We start from the raw sequence: 12,674 nt of genomic DNA, 5'->3' as shown, positions 1-12,674 counted from the left end.
AAAGAAAAAATGATTGTATGACGAACGGTGTGTGCTTGACAACTCGTCAGACACGAAGCACGCGAGGATGCAGGCTCCATCTTGTATGACTGGACCTGACGGCAAGACAAGAATAAGAAGCGGTCCTGGGGTCTAGAACTCTCAACCTTGTCGTGGCCCATTCAACACGCCGGGCTGTGAAGGCATTCGAAACACTTTTAGTCTGCTGGGTCTGGCCAAGAGTGGAAATGGAGCCCCAGCTTAGATGAGGGCCCGGCAACTTGGGGACGACGTCGTCCAATGCCTTGCATTTCCTCTCTGTCTCGCAGCCGGGGAGTGATCGGATGTTTAATTTGTGGCCAAGCAAAAGGCCGATTACCTAGACCTTACCTTATGGAGTCCATCGCAAGGTTGCCGGGGCCGAGATGCCCATTGCCGCGAGACTGGGTAGATCGTAGCACCCACGCACCGTAGCAGTAGCGGTGGGTGGACGGGCAGAAATGGTATGGTTAAGCGCCTCACACCAAAGAAAAACAACGTCTATACGAGGTCTCTGGTGAGAGAAACGGGCCACTGTAGACTAATTTTGAAATGAGAAGGGGTTTCTTGGTTCTGGGTGTCTTGTGGTTTGGTGTCTTCGTCTTTGTTTCTGGAGAGGTTGATTGCAAACGCGCGGGAAGCTATTATTGGCAGTTTGGGGGATCCCTGTACTCTTCCCGTGCGACAGCAACCAATCATTGGGACGGCGCTTACACCACCTGGAGCACTGTGGAGACCAAACGGTGCACGCCTGGCCCAAGCTTCACTCGTCGCCTCAGTCTAATAAAACGTCTCACTCTCACTCTCACTCACTCGCCTCACTGCTTCTCACTCACTCATCCACTCTCATTCATAAGTCAGCTACTTCTCACCCTTGATCAATCCTCGAACTTTCTCATCATCATAATTCATAGACTCTCCTCAGTTCTTACGTCATGCTGTCAACCCTTATGGCACTTCAGCACGTCAGCCACAAACACCTCCTGCTTAGTGGCTTGTTTCGGCCGAGTCTCATGCAATCACATTCATGAGTCCTGGCCTGATAACACGCGAGGCCGAGTCACAGCTTGAGTCCCTTCAAAACGTTGCATTCTGACATTCCGCGTCATCCTGAGACTATCATCTGTCAACATTAGCCTGGCGACTTGGCTCTTGTTCTGAGCGTAATAGCCACTCGCGCCGTCGTCTCCTTTGTGATTATTGAGGAGACTCGTCACATGCATCGTACCGGTGCCCTATCTCTTCCTGATCATCAAGCCGCTCTTCATTCAAAAGTTACTATGTCTCGTCAAAGTCGGGCTGAAATACGCTTTCCAAGAGGCTCTGCTTATAGTGCATATATCGCGACTCCGCCTTCGCCCGCGGTCGGCCTCAACATACCATTCCTCATAGCTTTGCTCCCAATTTTCTCAAAGTTGAGCGCAAGGTAGATTTTTAGCATCTCATCATCCAAGCAGATGACCATCGTGCAGCTGTTCAAAGTCTTGTCAAAGTATGATTACCCAAAGCACGTGGGCTGCAAATGTCGTGCCACCTTCCCCTCTCGTCTCCAAAGCCAAGGCAAAGACTGGGGGGTTGAACTTCGCAGTCGTTGGAATATGCTTCTCTACCTTTGCCACGGGCAGCACGTTGCCCATCCCGTAGAATCTATTGGGACAAGCGGGGATCACACTCCAACTGCCAAGCCGTACCCTGGGCATAGAGGCGTCTTGGCTCCCAGGAACGCTGCAAAACATGTGCCCCAGGTGACGGAGCCATTCGCGTTTATCATCCAGATGAGCTTTAAGACGGTGAAATAACTCTCATTTTTCAACACAAGTAATGACTCCTTCCATTATTGGCAGCAAGGAATTGCGATCCTCTTACTAGAATCAGCAAGACACTATTGAATGTGATCCGTCATGCCAAGTGAGTACGCCGCAACAACGGCTGCAGGCGGCATAAAACATGACGTGAGGTACTACAACACGCGGCCAAGAAAATTGAAGATGAAGACTTATAAGAGTAAAAGTGATGGCTGCAACCTTGATGGCCTTTCTGAGAGTCTTTATCCATCGTAGAAGTGCCTTCCAAGATGCGCTCTTCAGCCGTGGTCTTTGCCGCCTTGGCGCAGTCTGTCCTGTCGCTTCCCAATGTCAAGAACTTCATCTACATTGTTCCGGATGGATACGGTCCCGCCTCTCAGACGATGGCAAGAGACTATGTCTCGCTGCTCGAGAATGGTCAAAACCCCAAAGCACCCGTGAGCTTCCAGCTTGCAGCTGATAAGATGGTGCGTTAAGGAATACTTAACACTCATGTTATCCATACTTACGATCTTGGAAGGTCCTCGGCAACGTTCGTACTCTCTCCAGCGACAACCTTATCACGGACTCTGCCGCCTCTGGAACCGCCTTTGCCTGCGGTGTGAAGTCTTACAACAACGGTACGCGCGCCTCTCATGAAAACGCGACGGCCTTTTACTAAAATATGCCAGCCATCGGCGTCAACCCCGCTGGCGAGCCTGTCGGTTCCATCCTCGAGGCCGCCAAACTCGCGGGCATGATGACGGGTCTAGTCGTCACCAGCACCATCAACCACGCTACCCCCGCGTGTAAGTAAATCCAAAACTGAAAAAGCCCTGGTCACATAGAGCCTTGCAACCAAAAGACGCACCACTAACAGATCCAGGCTACGCGGCTCACGTTGCCGATCGCAACTCGTACGCCAAGATCGCGGAGCACGAGATTGGCTACGGGCATCCGCTCGGCCCCGTCGCCGATGTTCTCCTCGGAGGCGGCCGGTGCTACTTCAAGCCCGCGTCCGACTCGACCTCTTGTCGGAGAGATGAGATTGACCTCTTTGGCTTCGCCCAGGAGCACGGCTACCATGTGATGCAGAACCGGTCGGCCTTTGACGCTCTCGATAAAGGTCTCGGCGACATTCGCCTTCCTTACATTGGTCTCTTTAATGATGGTACTTCGATCCTCCACCCTCCCGGTGAAGACATGTAGATGATAACACACTGCCAGGTCAGATGATGTACGAGATCGACCGCTCCCGCCAACCCTCACAAGAACCCTCTCTCCTAGAAATGGTCGAGACGGCCCTCAACTCCCTCCACCGCGACACACACTGCAAAGAAGAGGGCTACTTCCTCATGATTGAAGCCTCGCGCATCGACCACGCAGGCCACGCCAATGACCCGGCCGCCCACCTCTTCGACACGATCCACTACAACGAGGTCATGGGCTTCGTCCGCGCGTGGATCGACGAGCACCCAGACACCCTGCTCATGTCCGCCGCCGACCACGAGTGCGGCGGCCTGACGCTCAACGGCTTCAATCCGCTGCCTCTCGCCAAGGTCAACGCCTCGACCGAGTTCCTCATGGATGTGTGGGACGCGTACACCGGGTCCGATAAGAAGGCCTTTCTGGTGGGTGAGATTCTGCCAGAGTATGGGCTTGCTGATGGCACAGACGCCGAGGTGAATACACTCCTCGCCGCTGGCTCGCTGAGCTCGGAGCTGGGGAACTTACTGGCTAGTCGGGCTGGCGTGCACTGGTCTACTGGGGGTCATACCGCTTCCGACATCACGCTGTACGGATACGGTGCTGGTGAGAATGGAAGGGCCATCAAGAGTGACATGTCTGGTAATTGGGATAATACCGAGCTCCCAAAGTACATTGAAAAGGTGCTTGGCGTCGACATGGGACAGGTGACGGCGTTGCTGAGGGCTAATGGCACGGATTGGGTTGGGAAGAGGGATTTGAGTCGACGGTCTGATGAGCATATTCATGGACACGACCATTCTCACTAGAGTAAAGTGTTCTTGTTATGTCTTGTGATCGTTCGCGTGGGGATTTGGACAAATTCAAGTCTGAGACTTTTATGTATTCATTTCTTGTACAACACATCCAAATCTAGTAGGACAATACATCAGAGCTACTGGCCATTGCGTATGGCAGAACAATACCTCATAGATGGACACGAAATTTGGTAAAGCACAAAATTTTCTGTAATCGTGGGACATCTTTCATTTTGACCGTGTTCTGAGCCACAAGCCTATCGCCATTCGGCTCCTCGTCTCTAGCCCAAACCCTCCCAACACCCCCTTAGACACCACACTCTTCTTTTTATTCCTCTATCACGATAACTCCATCATTCAAATCCAAACGCCGCTCATGCTAGATTGATTCCCTCAAAGAACGTAAATGTACGGCTCAGACCCGTCCTTGGGCCTGTGTTTGCCTTGCGCCACGCGCCTGTTATGCAAAATGTAAACGGCCTCCTGCAACAGGGCGAACGCCATGCCGACCGAGACCATAATAATCATCGTCAAAAGGCCTTTATCGTAGCTGTCACAAAAGTCGTCAGACAAAGCTGTGGTAGGTTGGCCTGGAAGAAAACTTACAAAGGCAGGTCGTTACCCCTGAAATACTGAGATCCCACCATCAAACCACTGATGGCAGACATCACCCACATGCTTCCTCATCTGTCAGCTTCTGCTAGATTTTCAGGATGAAGCGAATACTTACGCGATTCCGATGCTGCGCTCTCTGGGATCACGGCAGTTTACCTGCAACCAGGTATTATGCGCTGGATGGTAGCACACAGCAAAAGCGTTGATGGCCGTCCACAACCCCCACCTCGACCACTTCCCGACATGCGGATGCACGGTCCGGGCCACCACCAGTATGGTCAGGTAGCACACATGTCCCAACAGAACCGTCGATCCTCTCTTATTCGACCGATCACTCAGCATGGCAAAGGCAAAGACGACGACCATGGCGAGAGACGCGCCGACCGCGGCTAGGGCGTTGGCGCTGATGCGGTCGAAACCAAGGGCCCTTTTGGTAGAGGTGGGCAAATCAGTACAGCGCTCCTCCAACCTACGGGGGAAGAAAGAAGGCAACTGAGCTTACATGATGATGGAAGGGGTATACGTGGTTAGCGGCGACCATGTCGAAAAGACGCAAAAGGTGGATACGTAGTGTGGCCATCTCTTGTAGTGCTTGACTGTCTTCCAGACGAGGGCCCAAGGGATCTCGATACCTTGTACTCCATCGCTCTTCCCGGGCTCATCGATTTGCATTCTCTGTTGTAGAATCTGCTGTTGTCTTGTCGAGAATCGAATCAGCCCTTGGCTTCCGAGGGGTTTTGGCGTGTCAGGGGATCCGGGGAGGAGGAAGACGAGCATCATGGCAACGACAAGAGTCGCCAGGCCCTCAACTACGACACTGTATCAGAAGAATCCAAGGAATGAAATGGACGGAGAGAAAAAAGAAGAGAAAAGGAGGAGGCCAACACTCACTCAAGAAAAGCCATTGCCAACCCGTCAACCCACCCTTCCCTGCCAGTTTCAGTATCCCAGAAGCAAGCAGCGGACTCAGAGCGTTGCCGCCAAACTGCCCAAACATGAACACCGCAATGCGCTTCGCCAGCTCATGTCTAGGGTACCAGTTGGATAGGGTGTACATTGATCCGGGGATGTACCCGGCCTCAGCGAGGCCGAGCATGAGGCGGATGGCGAGGAAGCCGGCGCGGTTCTTGACGAGGACTTGCAGCGTGGCGACGGTGCCGAAGAGAAGGACCTGTAGGGATATCCATTTCCGGGGGCCAAACTGTTGGAAGTGGAATTTAGCGTAATATCCCCCTGAGTAGCAGGCACTTGAAGGTGAAACTGAAAAAGGGGAAGTGAGATGATTTGGGGGATGGGTTGTGCGGACGCACCCTTTGTAAGAGCAAGTTGCATGGAATCTCCAGGACAACAGTGCCCATAAACATGAGCTGGTTCCCCAGATTGATGGTATCCTGACTGACGTTGATATCCCTCGCGAAGCCGGCTGTAAGTGCTGAAGCCAGGTTCATGCGGTCGAGCTGGAACATGAGTAGACCCAAGACAAGTAGCGGCAACACAGTCATGTCGATTCTGAGACCATAGTATGTTAGTCTCACTCAACCCATGAAGCTACTTTAAGCTTAAAAATCCTGTATCACTGGGAGGCGGGGGGGTCTTACTTCCTCTTGGCCTTACGTTCCTCATCGACGTTCCATTCCAGCTTGTCCTCGGACGCCACGACGGATCGGTCCGTCGGCGTGGTGCACACCATCTTTTCATCTGTCCGAGAATTCATAGCTGTCGATCACGGCAGTTACACGCACATACACGAGAAAGAGACCATGAATATTGGCCATTGGATTTAGCTGGAAATGCCATGGTCAAATGCTTTTGTCTCGCGTAGTCGGCCATCCAGGTTCTCCGTCAGACTCTCAGTGCCCACAGTCAGCCCTGGACCACAAACCCATGTTTCCCCCACATTCTCTGCGAATATCCTCAAGAAATTCAGGGTTCAAGAAGGCGACGTGATGTAAGTGCTCGCACCTTGATGGTCTCCCACCTCCGGAGTAGTCGTCTGGTCGGGAAGTACTGATAAGTGTTATCGATAACAGCACATGCTCGTGACGGCCTGGGGGAGACGAGACGGGAGAGACAACGTTTCCTCGCACGATAACGCCATCGGGCGCTAAGATGACCAAATCGACTTTCCACCACCGTGGGCAGCACCGGCATCCCTGTCCGACTACCCGGTCAGGCGGTTTAGGACGACATGATTGGACACATTAGCTGTTTGGTAGTGGGGTCCACCCCTGTTCACTTGAACCCCTCCATCCGTCCGCTGCAAGCCGCTCCCAAACTCTCGGGAGGCGGGCAGCTAAAAAAGTGAGAGCATTCGCACTTCGCGAGCGTTTACCTGCGCGTATCCTGTTCCCTTTTCCTTCTTGATCTCCAAGTTTCTGATGCCTTCTGTGTTCCCTGTTATAAAGACTGTGAACCAAATCGGGCAGAAAGAGTAATTGTTAGAGAAATGTGCGCAGTCAAGCGGGTTGCCGTCATCGGCGCGGGGCCGGCCGGGGCCATTACCATTGACGCCCTGGCGCGGGAGAAGACTTTCGACGTCATCCGCGTGTTTGAGCGTCGAGAGGCAGCGGGAGGATGCTGGTGAGTCCTTCTTTCGTTTGTTGCAAGTTGTTTCCATTGAACTGTTGCACGAGGTTGGTTCAAGGTTGTACTCATATGGAGCACATTGGAGTACCTTGATGGTTAAAGCTGTTCCTGGAAATACTTTCAGGTACCACCTTATGAACGAATGGACCAGGCAAAATGAGAACCTTGATGGAGCACTAGCATCTAGAATGCTAAAGCAGATGGCCAATTGCTGCAGCCAATGAACCACATCATCAATGTCACCAACTAAAGCAACCTCGGCCAAGATGTCATCAGCAGACGATGAGATGAAATAGAGACGTTCACCGTGTTTGAACCAGACGCCGCCAAAGAACATTAACTAACCCTTCCGCTACCACAGGGTCGGCGACCAAACACCACCACCACATTTGACAAACCTCTCCTCACTAGCAGCCCGGACCGCCGACCAACCCCTCCCAATCCCGGAAACACTCCTCCCGGACACCGAAAGCCCCGGCCGGGTCGGCCTCGGCCCCGGCCCCGCCACGCTTCACCGAGTCCGGAATCTACCCCTACCTCGAAACCAACGTCGACGCCATCCCCATGTCCTTCTCCGAGGAATCACTCCCCGACCAGCGCACCGACAACTCGATTGCGCTGCACGGGCCCGAGACGCCCTTTCGGCACTGGACCGTCGTGCGGGACTTTGTTCAGGGGCTGGTCAACCGTAACGGCTACGGGGATTTCGTCTCCTACCGCACCACCGTCGAGCGCGCTGAGAAGGTTGGAGACGAGTGGAAGCTTACTCTCAGGAGAGAAGGGGACGAAGGAGACGACTGGTGGGTTGAGTACTTTGATGCTGTTGTCGTTGCGACGGGGCACTACTGGGTTCCCTACGTCCCTCACATCGAGGGCCTCGAGGAGTTTGAGAAGGCGCGTCCGGGAAGCGTGATTCATAGCAAGCACTTTCGCGGACGAGAGCATTTCCGCAACAAGGTGAGTCTTCCCTCATGATCTCTCTCTCTCCCCCAGTCACGAAAACGTCACTGACCACTCTGCAACCCAGCGCGTCGTCGTAGTCGGCGCCTCCGTCTCAGGCGCAGACATCTCCATCGACCTCGTCAAAACAGCCAAACTCCCCGTCTACTCCGTCGTAAACGGCCGCAAAGCAAACCTCTACTTCGGCGACGGCGCCTTCAACCACCCGCACATCTCCCGCCGCGCCACAATCACCCACATTGACCCTTCCACCAGAACAGTCCACTTCCAAGACGGCACCTCCGTCCCCGGAGTCGACAGCATCGTCCTCGCCACAGGCTTCACCTGGACCCTCCCCTTCCTCCCCTCCGTCGAGCTGCTCAACAACCGCGTCGCGGGGCTCTACCAGCACGTAATCTACCACGCCGACCCGACGCTGCTCTTCATCGGCGCCGTAGCGGCGGGGCTGACGTTTAAGATCTTCGAGTGGCAGGCCGTTTTAGCGGCACGCGTGCTGGCTGGGCGGGCGAGGTTGCCGTCCCAGGAGGAGCAGGCGAGGTGGGAGGCGGAGAGGGTGAAGGAGAAGGGTGATGATATTCGCTTCTCGCTTGTGCATCCGCACTTTGAGGAGTATTTCGAGACGGTGAGGGAGCTTGCGGGCGAGCCTGAGGGTGGGGTGGGTAGGGCGCTGCCTGTGTATGATCCGTCCTGGTTTCGTGTGTTTATGGACGGTTTGGAGTTGAGGAAGAAGATGTGGGTGAGGTTGAATGCCGAGGCGCGGGATGAGCTTCAGACGACGGCGAAGGGGGCTGGGAAGGAGGGGGGGAAAGTTCCTATTGTGACTACGATTGAGGCACCGCAGGAGGTACGGTAGACTCAAATACTAGTCTGAAATATGATATGCGAAGAATCCCATCTACCTGGCATCATCATGGTTGAAGGCGTATACATGCTTTGGCATGACTGATATGTGCTGTGGTGGATGACGATGATGCCGCTTGCTTTGCGACATCTTCATGATGTCGTGCTTGATACCAAGAGAATTACAAACAGCCCAAGTTGGCGATACGAAAGTCAGCTAGTCAGAATGATTTCCTCATAAAATCCAAAGTCCCAACCGCCAATATTGATGGCTTGTACTGAGCACCATCTGATAACGCACACTCACGTTGCCGGCCATATTCATTGGCCATCCAAGCCACGTGATCATTCTGAAGCTGGAGGTCAACTCAGATCCTTTCGTTCCCTAGACGAACCAAATCCTCTCGCTAAATGACATACGTGCAGCGGTTGGAACCAAGGGGTTGGGATAAGCGCTTACATGTGGGCACCGTCTTACATCAGACGACAGGCAGTCATTCCTAGACTACATCGGCCACTCCTAGCTCGCGTCTCTTGGGGTGAGATTAAAAAAGGGAAAGCCATGCTTCTGCATCTTAAAGGAAAATAATGCCAGCGCATGGCTTCTGTTGGACTTGGCGAAGCTCACTGGGTGGGTTTGAGCTGGATGGTTTGCGACAGCTATACATAGGGGATCAAGGAAAAAGCATCGCATGTGAAAAAGAGCCAAGATCCCACGCCTCAACAACTACAAGCGAAAACATGGATCGGTTCTTCAAGAAAGAAGAGTCTTTGAATACAGACACAGCAATGGAACCCTCACCACAACCATCCAGCCCGCCAAAGCGAGGCCTCAAGCGCCGCTTCACCGACCTCCACGTCGACATCACAAGCATTCTACACGGCTACACCCCCTCCCCACACTTCCTCGCAAGCGACGTCACCGGCTTCCTCCTCTTTACCCTCCTCGCGACAGACTGGCCATCCATCTGGCGCGCAAAACTCTTCCGCGCCGTGCCCTGTGCCCAAACAGCCTCTGAGACCTTCTCCGGCTTCTGGAACGCCTTCTGGCAGGAACGCTGGCACCAGGAAGACCACGCCGAGTCGAAGACGGACAAGTGGAACCCTTCGCTTTACAAGTCTCCGCCGCCGCGGATGCGCTCGTGTCGCGAGGTGCTGAATCGGCAGCAGGCATTGCGGAATTGTTGCGCTGCGCAGATGGCGGAGCTTGAGGGGCGTGAAGTGGTCAAGGAGATGATGCTGCAGGTTGTGCTGGCATTTTGCTGGCTTTGGGCGGTGCTTAAAGACTACAAGCAGCTCCTCTGCCTGGTGGATGCCATAGAGACCGATGGAGAAGGGTGCCGGCGGGAGGAGGTTGAAAGGGAGGTGCCGGTGGTGGTGTGTAAAGGAGAGGGAACTATGCCCGTGGCGCGGGGCGGCCCGTCATACTGTTGCTTGAGACGGCTCCAGCAACATATTGATCGTGGACAAGGCCTTGTTGACAAATTCGTAGAGCTGCAGATGTGTGACAGTACCGACCATACGCTTTGGACGGAGATGGAGTGGCTAAGCGAGAAGGAAGGTGAAATTCCTGCAGAAATGCTGCAGCAAGATCGGTTTCTTGTCAATCGTGTCGTTTTCTCGGCTGGTCTCTCATGGCTCATGGTTGCCATCAGCTGCGACTTTGCGACCTTCTACTTCCTCGTCCTGATACGGCGACTGAGTGCTCGTTTACTGCCGTAATATATAGTTTTATAGCATCGAGAAAATCCTTTCACGAAACGTTACCGTCAGACACTAGACGAGAATGCCATGCTGAAAGCTAATTCTTGATAGTAATATTTTATTGGGGGCATGTATTCATCAGCACTGTGAATTGGGATATCGCTTTCCATGTAAACGCCTTGCAATGCAAATGTCGACTTAGCGTCGTCTTCTGAACTTGCTGTTGTATCCAGGCCCGCCCTTCGCGCCGTGATTCTTAAGTTTCAATCGCCGGAAATTTGTGTGCGCCATCGCGTTCACCTTTCTGACAGCCTTCTTGACCGCCCCGACCTTTTCCGTCTTCTTTTCTTCCTTCTTCTTGGACTTGGCCTTTGGTGCTGACTCGTCAAACTCTGACTCCGATCCCGAGCCCGCAAGCTCATCGTAGTCGTCCTCTGGATCGCCACTATTTCGTGTCTTGGGCGCGCCTTCTTCATCCTCTTCTTCTTGTGCCTCGTCCTCGGCGGGAGCAGATGGCCGCTTGACGTGGACAGGCTTCATATTGGATCTTCTCGTAGTTCGTTTCTGCCCCTTCTTCTTGTATACCCTCAATGGCATGCCATCACGACCCACTTGCTCTTCATCAGGGCTATCGTAAAGAGCCTCGTCGTCGAAACCTCCCAGAGGCAGGTTGACTTGACTGTCTGCAGCGAGAATATCCGCTTTCGGCTTCGGAGGCACTTTAGGCTGCACTACCTCGCCTTCCACCTCCCGCAGAGCTTCGAGTTCGTCTTCGTTATCCAGGTTGTCTTCTTCCACCTTTCTGAGACTTGCTACAATAGCACTGAGGCCACGGACCAGTGGTTTCCGAGGTAATCGCAGGGGCGGCGCTGTGAAGTCATCGCTCTTGCTTGGTGGTGGTTGGGTGTGTCTTTTGAGGAAGGACGGCGTGCTGAACTGAAGCTTCGAAACAGTTGTTGGTGTTTTGGCGTCTGCTGCTGGAATATCTTTGTTCTTCAGAGGTGTCATGAAGCTGTCTAGCATTTGTCGTTTGCTCGTGGACATTGGCGTCCGCCCAAACTTCGCATCGTCCTCCTCGTCCATAGGTGTCCCGCGCTTTCTTGGTGTCGTCATCACTCTGGCATCGGCAGAGGTATTGATATTCATGTTCTTTCTTGACGGTGTGCCGAGCTCTCGCTCTACCATCAGGTCAAACAGTCCCAGCACTCGACCATCGCGTTGTGGTGTAGGTCCAATCGATCTTGGAGCCACGGGACTAAAGAGTGTTCTAGAGATCGAGGGGGTACTAGTGAGGGCGGCATCTTCGGAGTTCGTCCTTCTCTTTGAGGGTGTTTCGGTGTGCTTGGTTTTCTTCGAAGGAGTTCTCGCGAGAGGGGGGATATCGTCCCGCTTCTTCGGTTTGGGAGCTTCTTTTGAAGGGGAAGGAGTCTTTCCTGAAAGGATGTCGCGGACTTTGTTGTACTGCTTGTACTTTTGCGCTGGTCATTTATGTTAATATTTGATTACTTTTGTGCTTCAGAGATAAGATACTCACCTATGTCGGCGTTGCTTTTGATATCGCCTCTACCCGGCTTCTTCCCATCGTGAGACTTTGCCCAGGAGGTTTCCCACGTCTTGAGTTCGGCACGTAGTTTCTGTGACTGGAGCTCATACTCTGCCTTTGTCGGGTCGTCCATTGTGAGGCAGTCGTTGAACAATATGCATCTACGTCATTGAAGATTGGGGAGGGCACAAAGTTAAGGTTGAGTAAGTGGTTTGGAATGAGGTACGTAGTTGAAGACGTCCAGGGTGGATTTCAAGGTGAAGGGAAGTAAACGCGGTTGCGACGCGACAGGGGAAAATCACTAAACACGAAAGATCCACGGTCGCCCAGCAGCACTTTAGGTACGTACCTTCCAGATCAAAGCGCTTGCCCCACCATCGAATTCCTTATCTTATCAGAGTTTAAGTTGCTTGTCATGCTGAGTAACAAAGCCGTTACGTTGGGGTGACTCGGTGACATCATCGTCTTCCTTCGTCATACACCACTTTCTTTCTCTTGAGCACGCTCTACACCTGTGGCATGTCCGCCGAAGCGACATCCAGCGACAACTCGAGTCCACGAGATCTTCATTCCGTCGTCCTACAGACAACGCTGCAGGAGATCACTACGCGACCGACGGAT

The 12,674-nt window shown here is 53.3% G+C and overlaps 5 protein-coding genes across 5 annotated transcripts; 4 read left to right on the top strand and 1 right to left on the bottom strand.

The window, feature by feature from the left end:
* Window positions 1-2,092: 2,092 nt before the first annotated feature.
* Window positions 2,093-3,011, top strand: N0V96_010820 (uncharacterized protein; the record flags this gene model as incomplete). Its single annotated transcript, XM_053196933.2, has 4 exons — window positions 2,093-2,290; window positions 2,344-2,443; window positions 2,495-2,611; window positions 2,683-3,011. 4 exons carry the CDS (start codon window positions 2,093-2,095, stop codon window positions 3,009-3,011), a joined length of 744 nt encoding a protein of 247 aa, XP_053045621.2.
* An 80-nt stretch (window positions 3,012-3,091) lies between these two features.
* Window positions 3,092-3,817, top strand: N0V96_010819 (uncharacterized protein; the record flags this gene model as incomplete). Its single annotated transcript, XM_065759058.1, has 1 exon — window positions 3,092-3,817. One exon carries the CDS (start codon window positions 3,092-3,094, stop codon window positions 3,815-3,817), a length of 726 nt encoding a protein of 241 aa, XP_065612368.1.
* Window positions 3,818-6,994: 3,177 nt separating this feature from the next.
* N0V96_010818 (uncharacterized protein) lies at window positions 6,995-7,981 on the top strand (the record flags this gene model as incomplete). The annotated part of the gene is made up of 2 exons (XM_065759057.1): window positions 6,995-7,000; window positions 7,421-7,981. 2 exons carry the CDS (start codon window positions 6,995-6,997, stop codon window positions 7,979-7,981), a joined length of 567 nt encoding a protein of 188 aa, XP_065612367.1.
* A 1,614-nt stretch (window positions 7,982-9,595) lies between these two features.
* On the top strand, window positions 9,596-10,528 carry N0V96_010817 (uncharacterized protein; the record flags this gene model as incomplete). The annotated part of the gene is made up of 1 exon (XM_053196936.1): window positions 9,596-10,528. The coding sequence occupies one exon, from the start codon at window positions 9,596-9,598 to the stop codon at window positions 10,526-10,528; it is 933 nt and encodes a 310-aa protein (XP_053045624.1).
* A 180-nt stretch (window positions 10,529-10,708) lies between these two features.
* Window positions 10,709-12,186, bottom strand: N0V96_010816 (uncharacterized protein; the record flags this gene model as incomplete). The annotated part of the gene is made up of 2 exons (XM_053196937.2): window positions 10,709-11,988; window positions 12,045-12,186. The coding sequence occupies 2 exons, from the start codon at window positions 12,184-12,186 to the stop codon at window positions 10,709-10,711; spliced, it is 1,422 nt and encodes a 473-aa protein (XP_053045625.2).
* Window positions 12,187-12,674: the final 488 nt, after the last annotated feature.

The sequence above is a fragment of the Colletotrichum fioriniae genome (genome assembly GCF_027942845.1).
Source record: "Colletotrichum fioriniae strain IMI 355084 chromosome Unknown scaffold_15, whole genome shotgun sequence".
NCBI classification, from domain to species: Eukaryota; Fungi; Ascomycota; class Sordariomycetes; order Glomerellales; family Glomerellaceae; genus Colletotrichum; species Colletotrichum fioriniae.
Note: the sequence above shows the minus strand (reverse complement) of the source record. Positions and strands in the feature narration are given on the sequence as shown.